Source organism: Anolis carolinensis, chromosome 3, assembly GCF_035594765.1.
Source record: "Anolis carolinensis isolate JA03-04 chromosome 3, rAnoCar3.1.pri, whole genome shotgun sequence".
NCBI lineage: Eukaryota > Metazoa > Chordata > Lepidosauria > Squamata > Dactyloidae > Anolis > Anolis carolinensis.
In genome coordinates, this window is record NC_085843.1 from 202,086,304 (window position 1) to 202,104,687 (window position 18,384).

Sequence of the window (18,384 nt, forward strand, 5' to 3'; positions counted from 1 at the left end):
CGAACATTAACATATAGGAAACACTGCATGAACACCAAGCACAAAGTAGCTGCACGCAACAACATCCTGCGGAAACTGACTGGCAGCTCATGGGGTGCAGACCCACAAGTAATAAGAACATCAGCCCTGGCCTTGTCTTTCTCAACTGCAGAGTACGCCTGTCCTGTTTGGCACAAGTCTGCCCATGCGAAGCAAGTGGACATAGCACTGAACGAAACATGCAGAATAATCACAGGATGCCTTAAACCTACACCTGTTGATAAACTCTACAAGTTAGCTGGCATTGCCCCTCCTGACGTGCGGCGGGAAGTTGCTGCTAATGGTGAGAGAAATAAGGTTGAACACTGTGAAAGCCACCCACTGCATGACTATCAGCCTCCTCCCACCAGACTCAAATCAAGGAAGGGCTTCATGAGAACCACCACTCCTCTTGATGTTCCTCCAGCAGCAGCAAGAGTGTCCCTCTGGGCAGCTAAACCTGGCAATTCTAACTGGGTGGCCCCCCACGAGGGTCTTCCTCCAGGGGCAAACCAAGAATGGGCAACTTGGAAGTCCCTGAACAGACTCAGAAGTGGAGTGGGCAGATCTAAAGACAACTTGGCGAGGTGGCAATACCTGGAGGAACCCTCCACCTTGTGTGACTGTGGAGCAGAACAAACAACTCCACATATGTATGCTTGCCAATGTCCACAATGTCCTGCCTCATGCACGGAGGAGGAGTTGTTTAAAGCTACGGACAATGCGGTTGCTGTTGCTCGTTTTTGGTCTAAAACTATTTAGTTGCTTGTGATTTCCTTTTTTTCCCCATCATTTTAAAATGTATTTGTTGTGCAGTGCTTTTGACACGAAATAAATAAATAAGAGGTCTTGATAGTTTTGTCCCAAGAGTATACATTTTCAAATGAGACAGAATATCAGAAAATATCAAAGTTAGAAGAAAGAAGTCTTTAATTTGGAAATGAACAGGTTGAGTGAAAGCCTGAAATTACATTCTTAGTGTATGTGAATATACCCATTAAAACTGCAATATTTGATATCTTATATGCATTTCTTGCACTACATGTCCACCACCATTTATTTATTTATTTATTATTTATTGCAGGCATTTATATCCTGTCTTTCTCACCCCGAGGGGGGGCTCAGGGTGGCCTTACAATAGCAATCATTAGATACTGTACAACAAGTGAAAAACATAGCATATAAAAACAATTACAATTAAAAACAATAGCATTAATTAAAACAGCCATATAAATATACATTCAGACGCTCATTCTGAGTCATAATCCAGTCTGTCCGTTATTCGTCATAAATTCAGTTTTACCGTTAATGCTGCATCTATTGCTCAAAGGCCTGGTTCCATAACCAATTTTTAAATTTTTTATGAAAGGAAAAGAGCAAGGAAGCCTGCCTGATCTCATTAGGGAGGGAGTTCCACAGATGGGGGGCCACCACTGAGAAGGCCCTGTCTCCCGTCTCCACTAGTCGCGCTTGCGAGGGTGGTGGGATCGAGAGCAGGGCCTCCCTGGAGGATCTTAAACTGCAAGGTGGATCATAGCGGGAGATATATTCAGACAAGTAAGCTGAGCTGGAACCATTTAGAGCTTTGTAGGATAAAGCCAGCACTTTGAATTGTGCTCGGTAGCAGATTGGCAGGCAGTGGAGCTGATGTAGCAGTAGGGTGGTATGCTCCCTGAATGCCGCTATAGTTAGCAACCTGGCTGCCGCCCATTGGACTAACTGGAGCTTCTGAACAGTCTTCAAAGGCAGCTCCATGTAGAGAGCTTTGCAGTAATCTATTCGGGATGTAACAAGAGTGTGGCCAAGTCAGACTTCTCAAGGTACGGGCACAACTAGCGCACAAGTTTTAATTGTGCAAAGGCTCCCCTAGCCACCGCTGAGAACTGGGGCTCCAGGCTCATGCACAAGCTGCAAACCTGCACCTTCAGGGGGAATGTGACCCCATCCAGCACAGGCTGTAACCCTATGCCCTGTTCGGCCTTACGACTGACCAGAAGGACCTCTGTCTTGTCTGGATTCAGTTTCAATTTGTTCACCCTCATCCAGTCCGACACAGCTGCCAAGCATTGGTTTAGGACCTGGACAGCCTCCTTAGTGACAGGTGGGAAGGAGTGACAGAGGTGGACATCATCTGTGTACAGGTGACATAGTACTCCGAAACTCCTGATGACCTCTCCCGGCGTAAATATTAAACAACATAGGGGACAGTACTGACTCCTGCAGGACCCCACAAGACAATAACACATTTTGGGACTGACCCTCCAGGAATGAGTGGAGCCACTGCATAACAATACCTCCAAGCCCCATCCCCGTGAGGCATCCCAGAATGATACTGTGGTCAACAGTATTGAAGGCTGCTGAGAAGTCCAGCAGAACCAACAGGGACACACTCCCCCTGTCCAGTTCCTGGCATAGATCATTTACTAAGGCAACCAAGGCTGTCTCGGTTCCATATCCTGGCCTAATGCCAGAGTGTGCCAGATCTAGAAAATCAGTGTCTACCAAGATGAACAGCCCCCCCCCCCCCAAGCCGTGTCCAACCAAATCTCCTGGAGTTGTGAGGCAACCACCTATTTCATGACTTTGCCCAGTTAGGGGAGATTGGAAATTGGCCAGAAGTTGTCAGACCCCTGGCTGCTGGGCACCAATAACCGTACTCGGAGGCCAATCTCTATCTAATATCTTTATTAAGGAAATAATTAAAAGCAATAAAAACAAGTGAAGAATATAGTTCAGAAGCAGACCTTTCAAATGAGGTCAAATATAGTCCAAAAATGTATTGTCCAATAAATGATATTAGAGTTCAAAGTTTTAATCCACTTGACCGAAACACACACTTTTGCCAAGCAAAGTGTGGGGAAATGACAGAGTCTTAGAGTCCAATGAAGCTTGACAACAAGGCTGGAAATAAACTTGGTTCTTGGCTAGGTCCGTGACTAGAAACAAGGCAAAACGTGAAGCGTGGAGCAGGGTCCGTGGTTAAACAGCAAGGCAAGGCAAAGGCTTGAAAACTTGATCCGGGAAGCAAGGAACTGGGGTTACGAAGTCCACACACGATCTCTCTCCTGAAGCTGATCAATTGACTCCGCAAAGAATCTCCCGCGCCAAACACCTATATTGGGTCTCGTTTTCCCGCCAACGGAACTCTTTCCCTAGAGAACAAGAAGCGAAACCCAACTCTGTCCAGATGCAAGACTCCTTAGAATTTCCCAAGGGAAGCAGTCCTAATCAGCCTGTTGTTTGGCAGCGATCCGTAAACTCCTCCGTTGGGCCTCTCTCACTCCTCTGTCTCTAGAATAGGATTCCTTCCTGGGAAACGGAGGGGAGTTCTGCCCAAGGCCTGTTTCACTGAATTCTTGAGGGCAAACATCAACATCCGGCAGGTGAAGAGACTCCGGCTCTTGTTGAACCAGTGAAAACCCCATGTTTTCATCTTCATCTGCCACAATAGTACTAGGAACAGGACTACAAGGCCCATGAGGCATCACAGAAGTTGACTAATTGAGTGGGGTCCAGTGATGGCTTCTTCAACAGCAGTTTGGTCACATCCATTTTTAGGCTCACTGGAAATTTGCCTTCCTGAAGGGAGGCATTCACCACCACCTTCATCCACTCTGCCAAACCCCCTCTGGCTTGCTTTACCAGCCAGGATGGGCAGAGGTCTAGGATACATGTGATTGGTCTCACCTCTCCAAGGATCTTGTCCACATCCTCAAGCTCAACTAATTGAAATGAATCCATAAAAACTGGACAAGCAGTTGTTCGTGTTACATCCTCAGAGACTGACATTAATATGGTGTCAAAGTCAGAGTGTATCAAAGCAACTTTGTCCGCAAATAATCGAGCAAATGCTTCACAGCGGGCTGCCGAGTTGTCGGGAATCCCGACTTGTGCGATGAGATTTCAACAGCCCTCTGACTACTCAGAACAGCTCCGCTGGATGGTTCTTTGTGGACGCAATATTGGCTGCAAAGAAAGCTTTCTTTGCAGCTTCTACTGCCATGGCATATGTCCTTAGATAGGTGCATAGCCGTGTTTGGTCTGACTCGCTATATTCTACCACCACACACACTCTAGTTCCCTCTTCTTTTGCTTCATCGCTGCCAGCTCCTCATTAAACCAAGGAGCTGGTTTAACTCTGTTACTCAAGAGGGGATGTTCTGGAGCAATCGTGTCTATTGCTCTAGTCATTTCCTCGTTCCAGAGAAAGACCAGAGCATCAACAGGATCACCTACCGTGGTGGCGGGAAAATCCCCAAGAACCGTCCGGAATCTTTCTGGATCCATAAGCCTCCTGGGATGGACCATTTTGATAGGTCCTCTACCCTGCAGAGGTTAGGAGGGGCAGTGAGCCTAAACCTGATCAGATGATGGTCGGTCCATGGCAACGGAGTGATGGTCAGCTCCTCCACACTGCCACCTGTTACTAATTGGGACAGCCCCATGGTTGACACGGAGGCCATAAAGTCCTGAGCTGCTCCTCGGAGGTTGGTCTCGGCATGGACATTGAAGTCCCCCAGCACTATGAGCCATTGGGACTCCAATGCCAGGCTTGAGACCACCCCAGCTAGCTCAGGCATGGAGACTGTAGTGCAGCGGGGTGGATGGTACACTAACAGAATCCATATTTTGTCCCAGTCACCTAACCTCAAGTGGACACATTCAAACGTGGTTGATTGTGGGATGGGACACCTGGTCAGGAGGATGGAATCTTTATAAAGCACTGCAACCCCCCTCCCCCTCTCGGCTGGTGCCACACTGAGTAACCTGGTGGGCAAAGCTGGGTAAGATTCCCCCCCCCCCCAGCCTCGTCCAACCAGGTCTCCGTTATACATGCCAGGTCTGTGTATTCCTCAAGAATTAGGTCCTGAATGAAAGATGTTTTCCCATTTACAGATCTGGTGTTAAACAGCACCACCTTTAATCTGGAGAGACTGCCATCCACCACAAACCTTAGATTTCACAACTACAGGAAATTCATTACACGTACACATCCATTATAGCACCTCTTCTTTGGCCAACTCCTGATGACTCAGTAATGGATATGCACTGTAGCACACTAGCTGCTGCTTCCAAAATACAGTCCATTCCAGCTGACTGAAGGATACATTTTCCCTTTTCAGCATGGCATACTATAGAGTAGTCATCATAATTTGAATAGTGTTAAAAACATACCATAGGAAAAGGGTGGGGGGTTATCAAGACAAGAGCAATATTTTAAAAAGTGTGTGTGTGTGTTCCTCATGTGTTAGACTCTTGTTTTTATTGGAACGCATACTGCATACAACTGTGAAAGTATCCTTAGGTCTCAGATGCTGATCTTGGAATCTTAGGTTCTGAAATAGTCCCAAACCAGCAACCTTAGCTATAGGATATGGCTATTATTTTATTTATTTTAAGTTATTTTCATCACTTACTTATTTCTCTTTATTTTGGTACTGCTGTCATCACTTATATCATCTGGAGAGGAGCCATCACTTTTATCCGCTAAAAGAGAAAACACATAGTTAGATGAATGGCAAGCATGTCATGACCACACAATTAATGTTTGTTTATTTTTTCCTTTAGAGACAACTCATTTTAAAGTATACCATCTTCTAACCATTGGGGATATCTTCAAAATATGCATACATATATACAGTCATACATACATATGAAGAATGGTCTATGGCCTGATGGCCCTTGAAAACCTATAAGTCCTGGCAAATACATATTTGTAGAAATAACTTTACATCAGTGGTTCCCAAACTCTAGTCCTGCGTGTATTCTGGACTTCAGTTTCCAGAAACATCAGCTACCTTAGCTAACATGGGGGATTCTAGGAGTTGAAGTCCAACAGCCTGGACAAGCAGAATTTGGGAAACACGTTTCTGTACTATCACCATGGTTCCTGAGAGGTTCAATCGACTTTACTCCAACTGGGAACCTATCAAAAAAGCTGAAGCACATTCCTATTATCAATGTGGGAGAGTAGGATCATCTACTCTCCCACAAATGCAGATGATCATAAGTAGATGAACTTATGATCATCTACATATTTTGGGTTTCAGACCAGAAAGCTTGTGTAAAAAGTGATGACAATCCAGCCTGTAAATTATTTTTCACTTCATTTTTAAAAGATATATCTTTTTATTTGATATATCATTTCAAAACAAAGATATTGTCATTCATAGAATCACTGAGTTGAAAGAGATCACAATGGCCAGCCAGCTTATTTTAAAACCACCACAGAAGGAGACTCCACTACACTCTAAGGCAGCATATTCCACTGCTGAACAGCTCATTGTTTCACAGTGAAAAATAAAACAATAAAAATGATTTTATAACTTTTTAAAAGTAATCCTTATTGGCAAAGAGGGATTTGATAGAAGCATTATTCCATCAGAAGATATTTTTATTTTGATATTTTCACCCATATTCAGCTGAACTATAAAACGTCTTTGTCGTTAAACTTGACACTATGTGTAGTGATTCACAAGCATGATTGTAGCAAGTACTATTGTTTCTCAAATTTATAGAGTGTCCCAAAGAAACCATCAATTCCGTTTGAGCATGGATATTAGGCAGAAAATTATGGTTGTTCTTCACAGGAAGTGTGGTGTTTATAGCCCTGCTATTTTTTTTTCTGCAATTTTGAAACACTTTATCTTTTCTCCATATAGAGGGAGATAGATGCCCTAAGCACAAATTGAATCAAAATGAACTTCTAACAAAACTGTATTTTGGTTTAATGTGACTTTTATTTGTAGTGTGACTTCTAAAGACAATATGACTTTTGATTGTGTGGCTGCAAACCTGTTCTTGTTTACCTGAGTCTTATTCTTATAAATCTTATTAAGACCAGCTCTGAGTAAACATGTACAAGATTGTGTAATCCCTAACTTATATGGGAAGGCAAGCTCATATTTTCTTATACACGCTCCTCATTAGTAGCGGACATATGAAGATATAATGGAAATCAATAATTTGTTATAATTATTTTTTAAAACTCTAATGCAATGGTTCTCAACCTAGGGTCCCCAAACGTTTTTGGCATACAACTTCCAAAAATCCCAGCCAGTTTACCAGCTGTTAGGATTTCTGGGAGTTGAAGACCAAAAACATCCAGGGACCAGGTTGAGAAGCACTGCTCTAATGTATATCTAATTGTGGTATTTTTTAAACAGTAACCTCTCAGATTAATATAGGAGATATGTAGCCTTCCAATGAATAGTCTTTAGTAATTCATTATTACTTTTTGACCTAATTTAGCAATCAGGTAATTGCTGATGTTAAGAAATGGCTCTCAGCTTTTGGGTAAATCATTCAGCTGACTGGTGAGATTCCAAGTTTTAAAACATATCTGTATGCTCAGCTTTACCTATCAAACATAATCTGCTAAATCAGAGTCAAGATCCACAAATGAAATTACTAAACCATTGATTTCAAGCATTTTCAAAGTTTCTAACATTTAATATTCTTTCAAGCATGAAAATCTGGAACATAGTAAAATCATTTTTTAATGCTGTACTCTGCTGCTAAACTTGCACTTAGAAATTCATGTACCTCTCACAGAATTTCAAAATGTTATTATTTTTTTAACTATAGGGTCTTGCTCTGCCTACATAGCACTTCTTTCCAAATAAGGCTGTTAAAGAAATGAGTCACAAAAAGTCCATGTGAAACCAAAGTGAGCAAAATTACCTTTCTACCACAATCTTCTGTAGTACAAAAAATGGCTGAAGACTGAGAATAGATGCAGGGATTGGCAGGCTGCAATTATATCAACTTTGCTTGAGAGCATAGTAATTTGTGAGGAGTTAGATGTAGATGCTGCATAATAAAGAACACAGCACTGTAGAATCAAGAATATTGCAGAATAAGGTAAGCAATATATGCTGCATATCCCTTATTTAAAATTTGGGACCAGAAATGTTTTTGATTTTTTATACTTTTGGATTTTGGAATATCTGTATTTGATATACGTACATAATGAGATATTCTGGAGATGAGACCCAAGTCTAAACACAAGATTAGGTGCTTTCATAGATGGCTAACACCCTGTCTGGGTGTTAGTAAAATATTCACACTTTATGTATTCTCTAGTTCATTTTGTCTTTTGTCCTATGTGCACTGAACAAGCTTCCATCATTCAAGGTCTTGGGTACTTATTTTAAGGAGTGTTTCTGACTATTAAATGTGCGGGAGACATAAGGAAGGCAGTGACACAAAAATCCAAATATTCCTCTCTGACCTGATTTACCTCTTGGCTTCAGGGAACTGTTTTAGGTAATACATATGGCTCTTAGATCTTGGGATTTGTTGTGTGATGAGACATCAGCATGCTGGCAGAGAAAGCTAAAGACCTTGTAAGACTACAGCTCCCATGATTCCATACCACTGAGCCATAGCAGTTAAAGTGGTGTCAAACTGTATTAAGTCTTCAGCATGGATACACTCTTCTGTTTACAGTGAAGCCACACCTTGCTTCTCCTCGTGTGATCCTGACTCTGTGACAACCTGACATGATTGGATGGAGGGGGAGCATTTGTGTTATGGCATCTGAACCAGCTGCTTAATTTTGTACCCCTTCAAAATATGGACAACAATTCCCTCCCTTTTTTCTACACTGAAACAACATTTTGTTTTGTTCTGATCATTCAAACAAGGCCAGTAGTTCTGGAGCTCCTAAGTGTTGACTTATCAGAAGCTTAAAGTTACCTCCCTGTTCAAGGCCACAGACTAACTGTCCAAGTCTTTCCAGATAGCCAACAGAAGACCAAACTTGCATCATCTACACTTAGGATCACCTACACATAGGATATTCTAAGAAATCTGATCGAATCAAGGAATGGATAAACATTACACAGACTTTTGGATTTCTTCTAATGGAATCCCTGACTGTTGACTATCCTAGCTAGGAATTTGTGGAACTGAAGTCCAAAATACCTAGAAGATAAAAAATTTCAGAATCAATGAACCACCCAGGCAACTGGAAAGCAGGTAAATGTTATAATGTACTAGCTGTGCCCAGCCACGTGTTGCTGTGACTTATGGGAATAGCAGTAACTAGCCTTGCAGCCTCAAAGCCTAGCTGTTTTCTTCTTATGGGAATCCTTGTTTGGAATAGGCTTGCTGCTTGGAAGGCTGGGTACTTGCGTTCTAGGGGAATTGTTTTTTGGGCTGCTAGAACTGCAATGAATAGCCTCACTACTTCAAAGCCTGTCTGCTTGCTACCTAGGGGAATCTTTGATTGGTTAGCTTCAGTAGTACAGAGTAGTATTGCTGTTTCAAAGCCTGGCCCTGATTGTTTCCTGTCTGGAATTCTCCTGTTTTCAGAGTGTTGTTCTTTATTTACTGTCCAGGTTGTAGAGTTTTGTAGTTTCAAAGCCTGGCTGTTTTCTCCCTGGATAATAATGAGAAGAAGAATAATACAGTAGAGTCTCACTTATCCAACATAAACAGGCTGGCAGGACGTTGGATAAGTGAATATGTTGGATAATAAGGAGGGATTAAGGAAAAGCCTATTAAACATCAAATTAGGTTATGGTTTTACAAATTAAGCACCAAAACATTATGTTTAACAACAAATTTGACAGAAAAAGTAATTCAGTACGCAGTAATGCTACGTAGTAATTACTGTATTTATGATTTTAGTACCAAAACATCACGATATATTGAAAAAATTGACTACAAAAACACTGACTGCTAAAAGGCAGATTGCATTGGATAATCCAGAATTTTGGATAAGCGAATGTTGGATAAGTGAAACTCTACTGTAGTAATAATAATGACTCTGAGGTGGGAGATGTCCAGAGAAAAAGGGCAACTAAAAGGTTGAATAATTCCTCTGAGAAGCATCTTAAAGTGTTGGGTCTGTTTACCTGTAGAAGAGAAAGTTGAAAGGAGACATGACAGCTATGTAAATACCGGCTGCTCTCCCTCCTGAGAACAGTGCCTTACAGTAATAGTACAGCTGTATTTCTCTCAAGGCATCCTGTCTCTTCTGAGGAGGAAAGGAGGTGAGGAAAGGGAAGGAGTTGCTGTCAACGGTTCCCAGCTGCAAGTCCCGCCCACCATGGCAACATTTTGAGGAAGTGGGGTTAGGCTCTGCCTGTAGGTGAAAGGTCCTCTGGGTAATGTAGTTGTTTCAGTTGGGGGCAGGGCTGTAGCCAGAAAAATTTTTCGGGAGGGGTTTTGAAAGTTTCGGGGGGGGGGGGGGGTTGAACCCCTAGCACACACCCCTCCCCGCTACAAACCTGTCAATATCTGCTTGAGATAGTGCCTGGAGGGACTCTTAATGTTTTGCATCTCATAGACTTAGCATGGGGATTTGGTTAACCAGTTAAAATTCATGAGTAAAGCAGATTTTTTTTATAACTTGAAAAATTTCGGGGGGGGGGGGTTGAACCCCTAAAACCACCCCCTCGCTACAGGCCTGGTTGGGGGGGGGGGGGCTCTGAGCTTGCATGGTAAGCAACTGGGGTTTTTTGGCCTTTATTTTGTTGTTTGGTCTTTATTTTTCTAGGTTTATTTGCTTGAAAGGCATAGATTGGCTGACTATGTCTTTTGTGGCCAAATTTGGTGTGATTTGGTCCAGTGTTTTTTTTGTTAACTCCATGGGGAAAATGCACATTACATTTTTTATATATATATAAACAGTAATTAGGAAGTAAACATTCTGGATATAATCCTTTGACTTCAAAACAAATTAACGTATAGTGATATGCTTATTTGTTGATTAGTTTATTCTATGCTTATGAAAAGAGATAAAACAAATATTTCCTGAGCTTTAGGCAGACTAGTGCAAGAAGAATTCTACCTCTGTGGAAGACAAGACTAGATCTTTATTTCGTTTATTGGGAAACCACACAGGAGGCATCAAGGACACACAAAAATCTGCTAAGACTTATCTGAGGTATGGTGTCACAAGCATCTGAGACTGAACATCTATAAAACCTTTATCACCCCATAGACCGCTTAGAGCTGACTAGAAAGAAAAATGTTGTGACACACTTAAAAGTTGTTTGTCTCAGTGTGAGAAAAAATAGCTTGAATATGCTCTTGAATAAAGAGCATGTGGAAAGCAAGCAATTTCAAACAGATACCAGCCAAAAGATACTGCTATTCTTTACTCTCTGGAAATAAATGGGTCAAGGAAACACAGGACCTCATCACATGGGAGTCCTTAAGCTGGCGGACACTGTGTGAATCTATTGGGCAGTGGAGTAAATCTGTTGGCCAGTGGGGAAAACTGTCAGGTATCATCCTGCATCACTCCTTTATCATCACACATGGTTTCCTGTCTGTCCCTGGTTTGCTCCCGTGTTGTCCCTAGCTTAGTCAATGAGAACAAAGGTAACTGCCCGTGTTCTCAGGGCAGCTTCTCAACATGCTGCCGAAACACAATTAGGATGGATTCAGGATAGAGCCCTGCCATAAGTAACCCTGGCAGTCTGTCCTGGCTGCATCTAGGATGGGGCTTTTTGTCCATGTAGTGAGGTCCACAATCAGCAAGAGCAATACACAAAATATACGAAGGTCTTTCATATATATATATATATATATATATATATATATATATATATATATATTCAAACAGGAAACATAAAGTGTTACTATGTATTTAAAAGGATATGAAAAGGACACATTTCTAATTCCCCATCAACATTTTTAGTGCTGCCCTGGTTGACTGGGTCACAGTTGTGATTTGAAATGTAAAACTGGCAAATTCTATGGAGTACACACACACACACACACACACACACACACACACACACACATCTAAAAGGGATGAAGAAGGAGAGTAGCTGAATATTTTGGTTGGGCATTCTAATTTAATATTTTGAGAGGCTAAAGATGTTAGTGGGGAATTTATACAAGGAGGAAATAATGGAGAATGCCATTTATTCTCCATCTTGTAGCAATCTAAGCAAAACCTACTGGAGTACTTCTCCAAGAGCGCTATTGAATGAATGGGAGCTACAGAAGAGCCCTATTGTGATCAAGAATACTCAGCACATTTATAAGCAATGGTGCTTATGCTCAATAAAAATGCTTCAGATGCAGTGTTATGGCAAAAGGTTAGTACAGTTGTGAGAATAATTGCATGAGAATAGTTCCTCACTCCCTAATACTCTATCAGTTGGTATTATATCTCTCCTGTGTTTGTGTGTATGTGAGGGGGGGGGGGAATAAGAGGGCGTGTCTATTTCTTCTTTTGCGCTGTTAAACTCTCTGAAAAGATTGTGCAGTCCATGCTCAAATGGCCTTTAAATCTGTTAGCAAAAGCTATTTCTTAATAGCTGCATGGATCTTCAACAAGATAAGCAGTCTTGGATGTAAGAATCAAGAAAAAGGTTTTTCTCTCCCTCTAATTCAATAATACCTTATTAAATGTATAATTTTCATTTTGAGGAAGTAGTATATTTCAGTAATATTGAAAAATGCAAAAGCATATAATTATTTAGGCTAATGTTATACTGCATGTTTTGTTGAACAAGAATGTAAATTGAATGAATGAATCCTGTGATTTTGCATGAATATGGCCAATACTTGTCTGTGTGTGATGTCATTTGTCAACCACAGAATGAGCATTTGGTTTCAGATAGAAAATGAAGTGTTGAGAATTTTTAAAAATCATGTTTCCATAATTTTAAAAGATACAATAATACAAAAGTATAATGGAATGAAAGTAAGAAGATAGCATGTTCTTAGAATATTGAAATCTTCCTGAAAGATGGTTCCGAAGTTCAATTTCTTGAAAATATATCTAATACTATTTAGTTTGCATGGCCAGCAAAGTATCATTCATCCCGTTGTCCATCACTGTATATTTTACTAAGTGCTTTAACTATACACAGTGCATTAACTATACACTGTTAAGGTTTTTTGCAAGATAGAAAGGGACACTCAGCTACAGCCTACATCAGTGTCGACAGAGATTTGGTTCCTGAAACCCAAAGTATTTTTAAAAGGCATGTTAGAATGGCTAGAAATGGTCAATAATCCCCTTTCACCAATCTTGTGTTTTGGGAATAATGATTGCATTGTTTCTTGGCAGAACAAAGAGAATGTTAGGTTGTTATAGTGAGGCTGTCAGGCGTACAGTCACAATATATTTAATGAATTTTGAGTAATAACATCTCTTTGAACATGTTACTTTCAAGCTGTGGTTTTGGACCCAAAGGTTTGAAGAAATGGAAGGAAGGAAAGAAGCCTAAAGCATGCAGATGGGGAAAAAACAGTATAATGAAGACTGACCATAGGGAAACTGTGGAGGAGGGAGGAGTAATGAAATGGACAATCTCAAATCCCAAGTAAGAAGGCTCAAAACTGCAATGCTTTCTTGCTGATTAATTCTTATCCTAGCATTGCACTCATCAGTTCAGAAGAAGTAGAATATGGGATGTATTGTTCAGAAAAGCATAATGCATGTCAATTCAACCAGACTATGACACCTTCATGAATATCAGTGATCATGGATTCTCCTGCAAATGTGAAAAATTTTAATTGTTTCAGTTTTTATTCATGCTTGAATTCCAAATGCATTTGATTTTATAGTGGAAGAAATTATCGTTGACCTAAAATACTCTGATAACTTTGCTTGGGAAATTTTGACATCTAACCTTAATTTAACGTCTAATTAGTTGAAATAACTTCCGCTTATTCAATTCAAAGTAATATTTTTGGGGGTTGGCAATTATTCTGACTATTGTAAACTGTTTAAGCTAGGGACAATTTTCAGAAACACAGAAATACATACATCATAGTTCAGTCCCTAATATTTCTTTCAATAACTCCTTTCACCGTTCATATTGTCATTTACTCATCTTATAGTTAGCTAACATCTTCCCTCCATTTTTTTGTCCCCAGGTGAACATAATTAATACTGAACCTGTCGCCTCATCACTATACTCACAAGCTTTGCATTTCTATGGATACATGGTCTTCCTATAAAAGTCTGTTCCTAGGCACTTTATTCAATGCTTCTGAAGAAGTAGACTTAGTCTATGAAAGCTTGTGCTGCCAACTCCATTCTCTCAGTTTGTCTCAAAGGTGTTATAAGATCCTTGTACATATTGATATTCCTGACTAACAGAGCGATGTCTTTGATTTCTTAGCAATAGGGTTCTTAGTGATTCTTTGTGCCTCATCCCTTATTCATTTTATGTGTAAATGAGCACCAGCAGAAAAATGAACTGCATTATAAAATTGCATTTGCAGCAAAATATGTACAAATACATTTGATTTTTGTTTATTGAATTTCAATTATAAAGTGCATGTCTTTGTTTGTGCAAAACAATTCCTACCTTAAATACAGAACACAGTTCTTTTCTGATCCGGAACTGAATGAAAGCTATATACCCTGCATGACTAGCATAGCTCCCAGATTGCACAATGAAAAGTATGGAGGCAAGCAAAGTGATGTCCTGATTCAGAGAAGTACAGTTTAGCTTCTCTAGTGCTCTGTACAACTTGTAAGAGCTATTGGAAATTCCTTGGACATTTGAATGTCTCATCCATGTTGGCTGAAGAAACAAACAAGCACATACTTGTGGTGCAGGCTGGAGAGCAGCTGCAATGAATCACTGCAATGAATCACTCTGACCAGGAGGTCATGAGTTCAAGGCCCGCTCAGAGCCTATGTTTGTCTGTCTTTGTTCTATGTTAAAAGGCATTGAATGTTTGCCTATATGTGTAATGTGATCCACTCTGAGTCCCCTTCGGGGTGAGAAGGGTGGAATATAAATGCTGTAAATAATACTTGAAAATAGACATTTCTTCTTCAGTGCTTTAGGATGCTATGAAATAGTATTATTTATTATTACAAGCATTTATATGTAATAATTTATTTATAGTACTGGCAGTGATTACTTTCTCACAAAAGACAAGAAACCAAGAATTTCTAGAAGTACTCATTTTTTAAAATACTGTCCCTGACATATATTCTGATAATTGAAAATATTATCTCAGCATACCAATTAGAATGCTTTCTTGGTGCCAAGAATGTCTTTAAGAAATCTCTCATGTCTAGAGACTACCAATGTCCTATTTGGAAAAAAGCAACCACAGGCCTGCCAAATCGTCCATCATTTAAGTGAGAAGGATTTTTGAGATTTCTTTCCTGCAGTTGGTCTAAATAATCACTTATCACAGGACCGCTTCCCCGGGCATGGGCAACAAGGCATTTAGGCAAAGCAAACCACAAAGAGGTATTTTTAACAAGAAATAGTGAAATATGGATACATGAAAGGTGAAAAGAAAAGTAGGCAGGACATCAAATAATGTTTCAACTAAGAATTCTACATCACAATTAGGCCTATTTCCATTACATATATTTAGGCTGTAAAATTCAACAAACACAATAATACCCAGAAGCCCTTGAACTAAATCCAATATCACACCAACTTGAGTAGACTCACTCAAATCAATGGGACTTATACAAGCGGTGATTAATAAGGCCCATTGTTTTAGTGGATTAAGTCTAGTTCGGATCAAAGCCTACCTAATGCAACTCATTCATTTAATTCATAAAAAATACATTTCAATATATTTTTAGCATCAAAAGTGCATTTTGAAAAAGAAAAAAACATTCAAAATGAACACAGCATAGGGAGCTATTAGCCTGATTAAAATATGTAAGTGTGGTGAGAAAAACATGTATCAACCACATATCTAAATATTATCAAGTAAAGGGCCTACCTAAAGAAGGTTCTAGCACTAGAGGGTTAACAATGAGAAGGCCCTATCTTGTATTTCTATCAGCTATATTTCTTTTGGTGGTAAAACATGGAATAAAACATCTAAATAATAAAACATGGCCGCATGTAAGCCGCCCTGAGTCTCTTCGGGGAGATGGGGCGGGGTATAAGAATAAAGTTATTATTATTATTATTATTATTATTATTATTATTATTATTATTATTAAATATGATTATAACTAATAGTATGATCCATGATAGCTCTTATAGACTACAACCTGCACTTTCAGCATTAGATCTTTCATTATGAATCAGAACTTATTGAGAGAAGAATCAGTGAGCAGAACCTCAATAATACAAAAGCAACATTTCATCCAATATCATTTAACTTGTTAGATTTGCATATTTAATAACCAGCATTTTCACACATCATTTAGATTTAAATAGACAAAAATAATCACAGCATTAGTTACTTGCTGAAGCTTCCAGTTTGCGTTTATGGGGTGGGTCTTCAATTATTCTGTTAATATCACCACGGTTCTTTAGATCCACAGGTTTCTCCCACACTGACAACTGCATTGTAGGGTTGAAGAAGAAGACTCGGTCATCTCCAGTCCAGACTATACACCTATTTTAATTAACAAACTAGGCTTAGAGAATCTCAAATGCAACAGGAAAGAAGAAATACTACTTGCATTACTAATTCATTCTTTCAAAAACAAAGGTGGGAAATGTTTGGGCCTGAGGTTGTAATTCTTCATCTATTTCATTCTTACATAAAAAGGAAGGATTTTAAAAGCTTTCTTCCCACTGGGTGAGATTATGAGACTTTTCATCATTTGTTCACATTTTTGGACTTCCAGGCAATTTTTGTTTCTTCCCTAGCATAATTTTGAATTCATTTTATTTGCAGCAGATGCAAAATGCTGTCATGATGGCTATAGTGGAATGCCATGAAGAGCTATGACTCCCTTTTTGATTGAGGACATTTGGGACCATTTGCAATACGGGCTTGCTGGAAGATGAAATACAAAAAACATACGAGCAGGGTTGGGCAACTGTGGTGGGTCTATATTTTCACCTGGAGCACCTATTGCTACATGCATGAAGTCCAGAAATGTGGAAATATAACAATAATGAACCACAATAAAAAGGCTTGAAGTTTCCCTCTTATTTTCTTTAAAAAGGTTTGGGATAGATGTCCTTGTACCCCTTTCTGTGCCCAGACCATTTCATATGGTCCTTCCAGGATTAGGTTTCAATCATTGGTTCACATTTAATATCATGTTAGTAGATGCTTGAAAACTGTGTCAGAAATATTTTATGGCGTTATCCTCTGGAGCCAAGTATGGGGGGCATGAGGTGCTGCAGAGACCATCTCTCCTGGTTTTGCTGACTTTGAATTGTTTGCTGTACTCCTTATCGAAATGGCAATGCTTTCATTGCATTACATTTATTTTGGGTATTATATTTAATTTCAAAAACATTCACCTGTCATTGTAATAACTTATCAATATGCTATTATAGCCATTACAGCTTCATTTTGACAAAGTATTTGTCTCTGAAGGACTGTTTATAAGACAGCAGTTGAAGATCTCATAGACACCCAACTCTAGAGAAAGATATGCAGGTCTCAAAGTTAAAATTCAGTTATTCCCCCTCCATGGGTTTACCAAACCTTTGAGGAACAGAAGTATGTTCATGCCAGAAACACACTTCAGTGGCTTCACATTCATTGGCAATGTGAATGAGTCCTTGTGTTCATGTATAAAAGATCTTTCATGTAAGTGAGAACCTGAGTTAACCATGGAGTATTCTCAATGGGTAGCTTTAAGTGTTGTGCTCTTACACAGTGATAGACAATGTATGGTACACTGATGTGCCTGTTCTGCCCAATGGCGCTGTAAAGCACACTTAGCATAGTATGCAGTGATGTGGAAGGGACCAGGAGACGCATATAAATAAAACAAATGAAATAAGTGTAAGTTAATGTACTTCCCATGCAGTATCTAGTACTGGTAAATAAATGAGAATTTGTACATGAGATGGAATATGAGAGATAATCTCTCTTGCCTTGAATCATGTTCTTAATTCATTCTGATTTTTCCCCTATAACCTATAAGCGAATGTCCAAGGAAAATATCCCACAAGCCGAATATGCTGTATTACACACAAGCTTGTAATAAAACCACATAATACTTGTCTAGATTAAAAGTGTTTGTGAATCTCCAATTAAACTAAATGCAATGTTTTAAGTTTAATTTAAAAACTCACTGTTTATTTCTTTTGTAAAATATTTAGACAACAGAAATTATTTTGCATTTAAAACCAAAAAGTAAATCCCCAAATTAACTTTGGGGACTTTGAACTATGAAGATAAATAAGTATTTTAAGAGTCTAGATTAAATGTTATTTTCAATTGTAAATACAATTGACCCTAGTGGTGCAGGATCCCCATAGAAATGAGAAAAAAAATCAGAAGACCTCTCAAATATGCATGCTACATAACTCCTTTCCTGAACAACACCATCCCATACCTCCCTTTCTGACATTCTAATCTTGGTACCACAATGCAGCCACCAGTTTTTCCAAGGCTTTGCCTCCAAGGAACTCAGTACTGAAATCAATTTTAACATAAGCTGGCAGCAGCAGTGGTTTATTTTTCTTGCTGCTGCTGCTGCTG

At 39.6% G+C, this 18,384-nt stretch overlaps 1 protein-coding gene across 1 annotated transcript in view; it reads right to left on the bottom strand.

Annotated features, from left to right (window-relative positions):
- tcerg1l (transcription elongation regulator 1 like) overlaps positions 1 to 18,384 on the bottom strand; it is a 207,090-nt gene that overhangs the window by 24,849 nt on the left and 163,857 nt on the right. Inside the window, 2 exon segments of the mRNA XM_003218553.4 lie at positions 5,436 to 5,505; positions 16,175 to 16,329. Coding sequence (XP_003218601.1) covers positions 5,436 to 5,505; positions 16,175 to 16,329 — 225 coding nt within the window.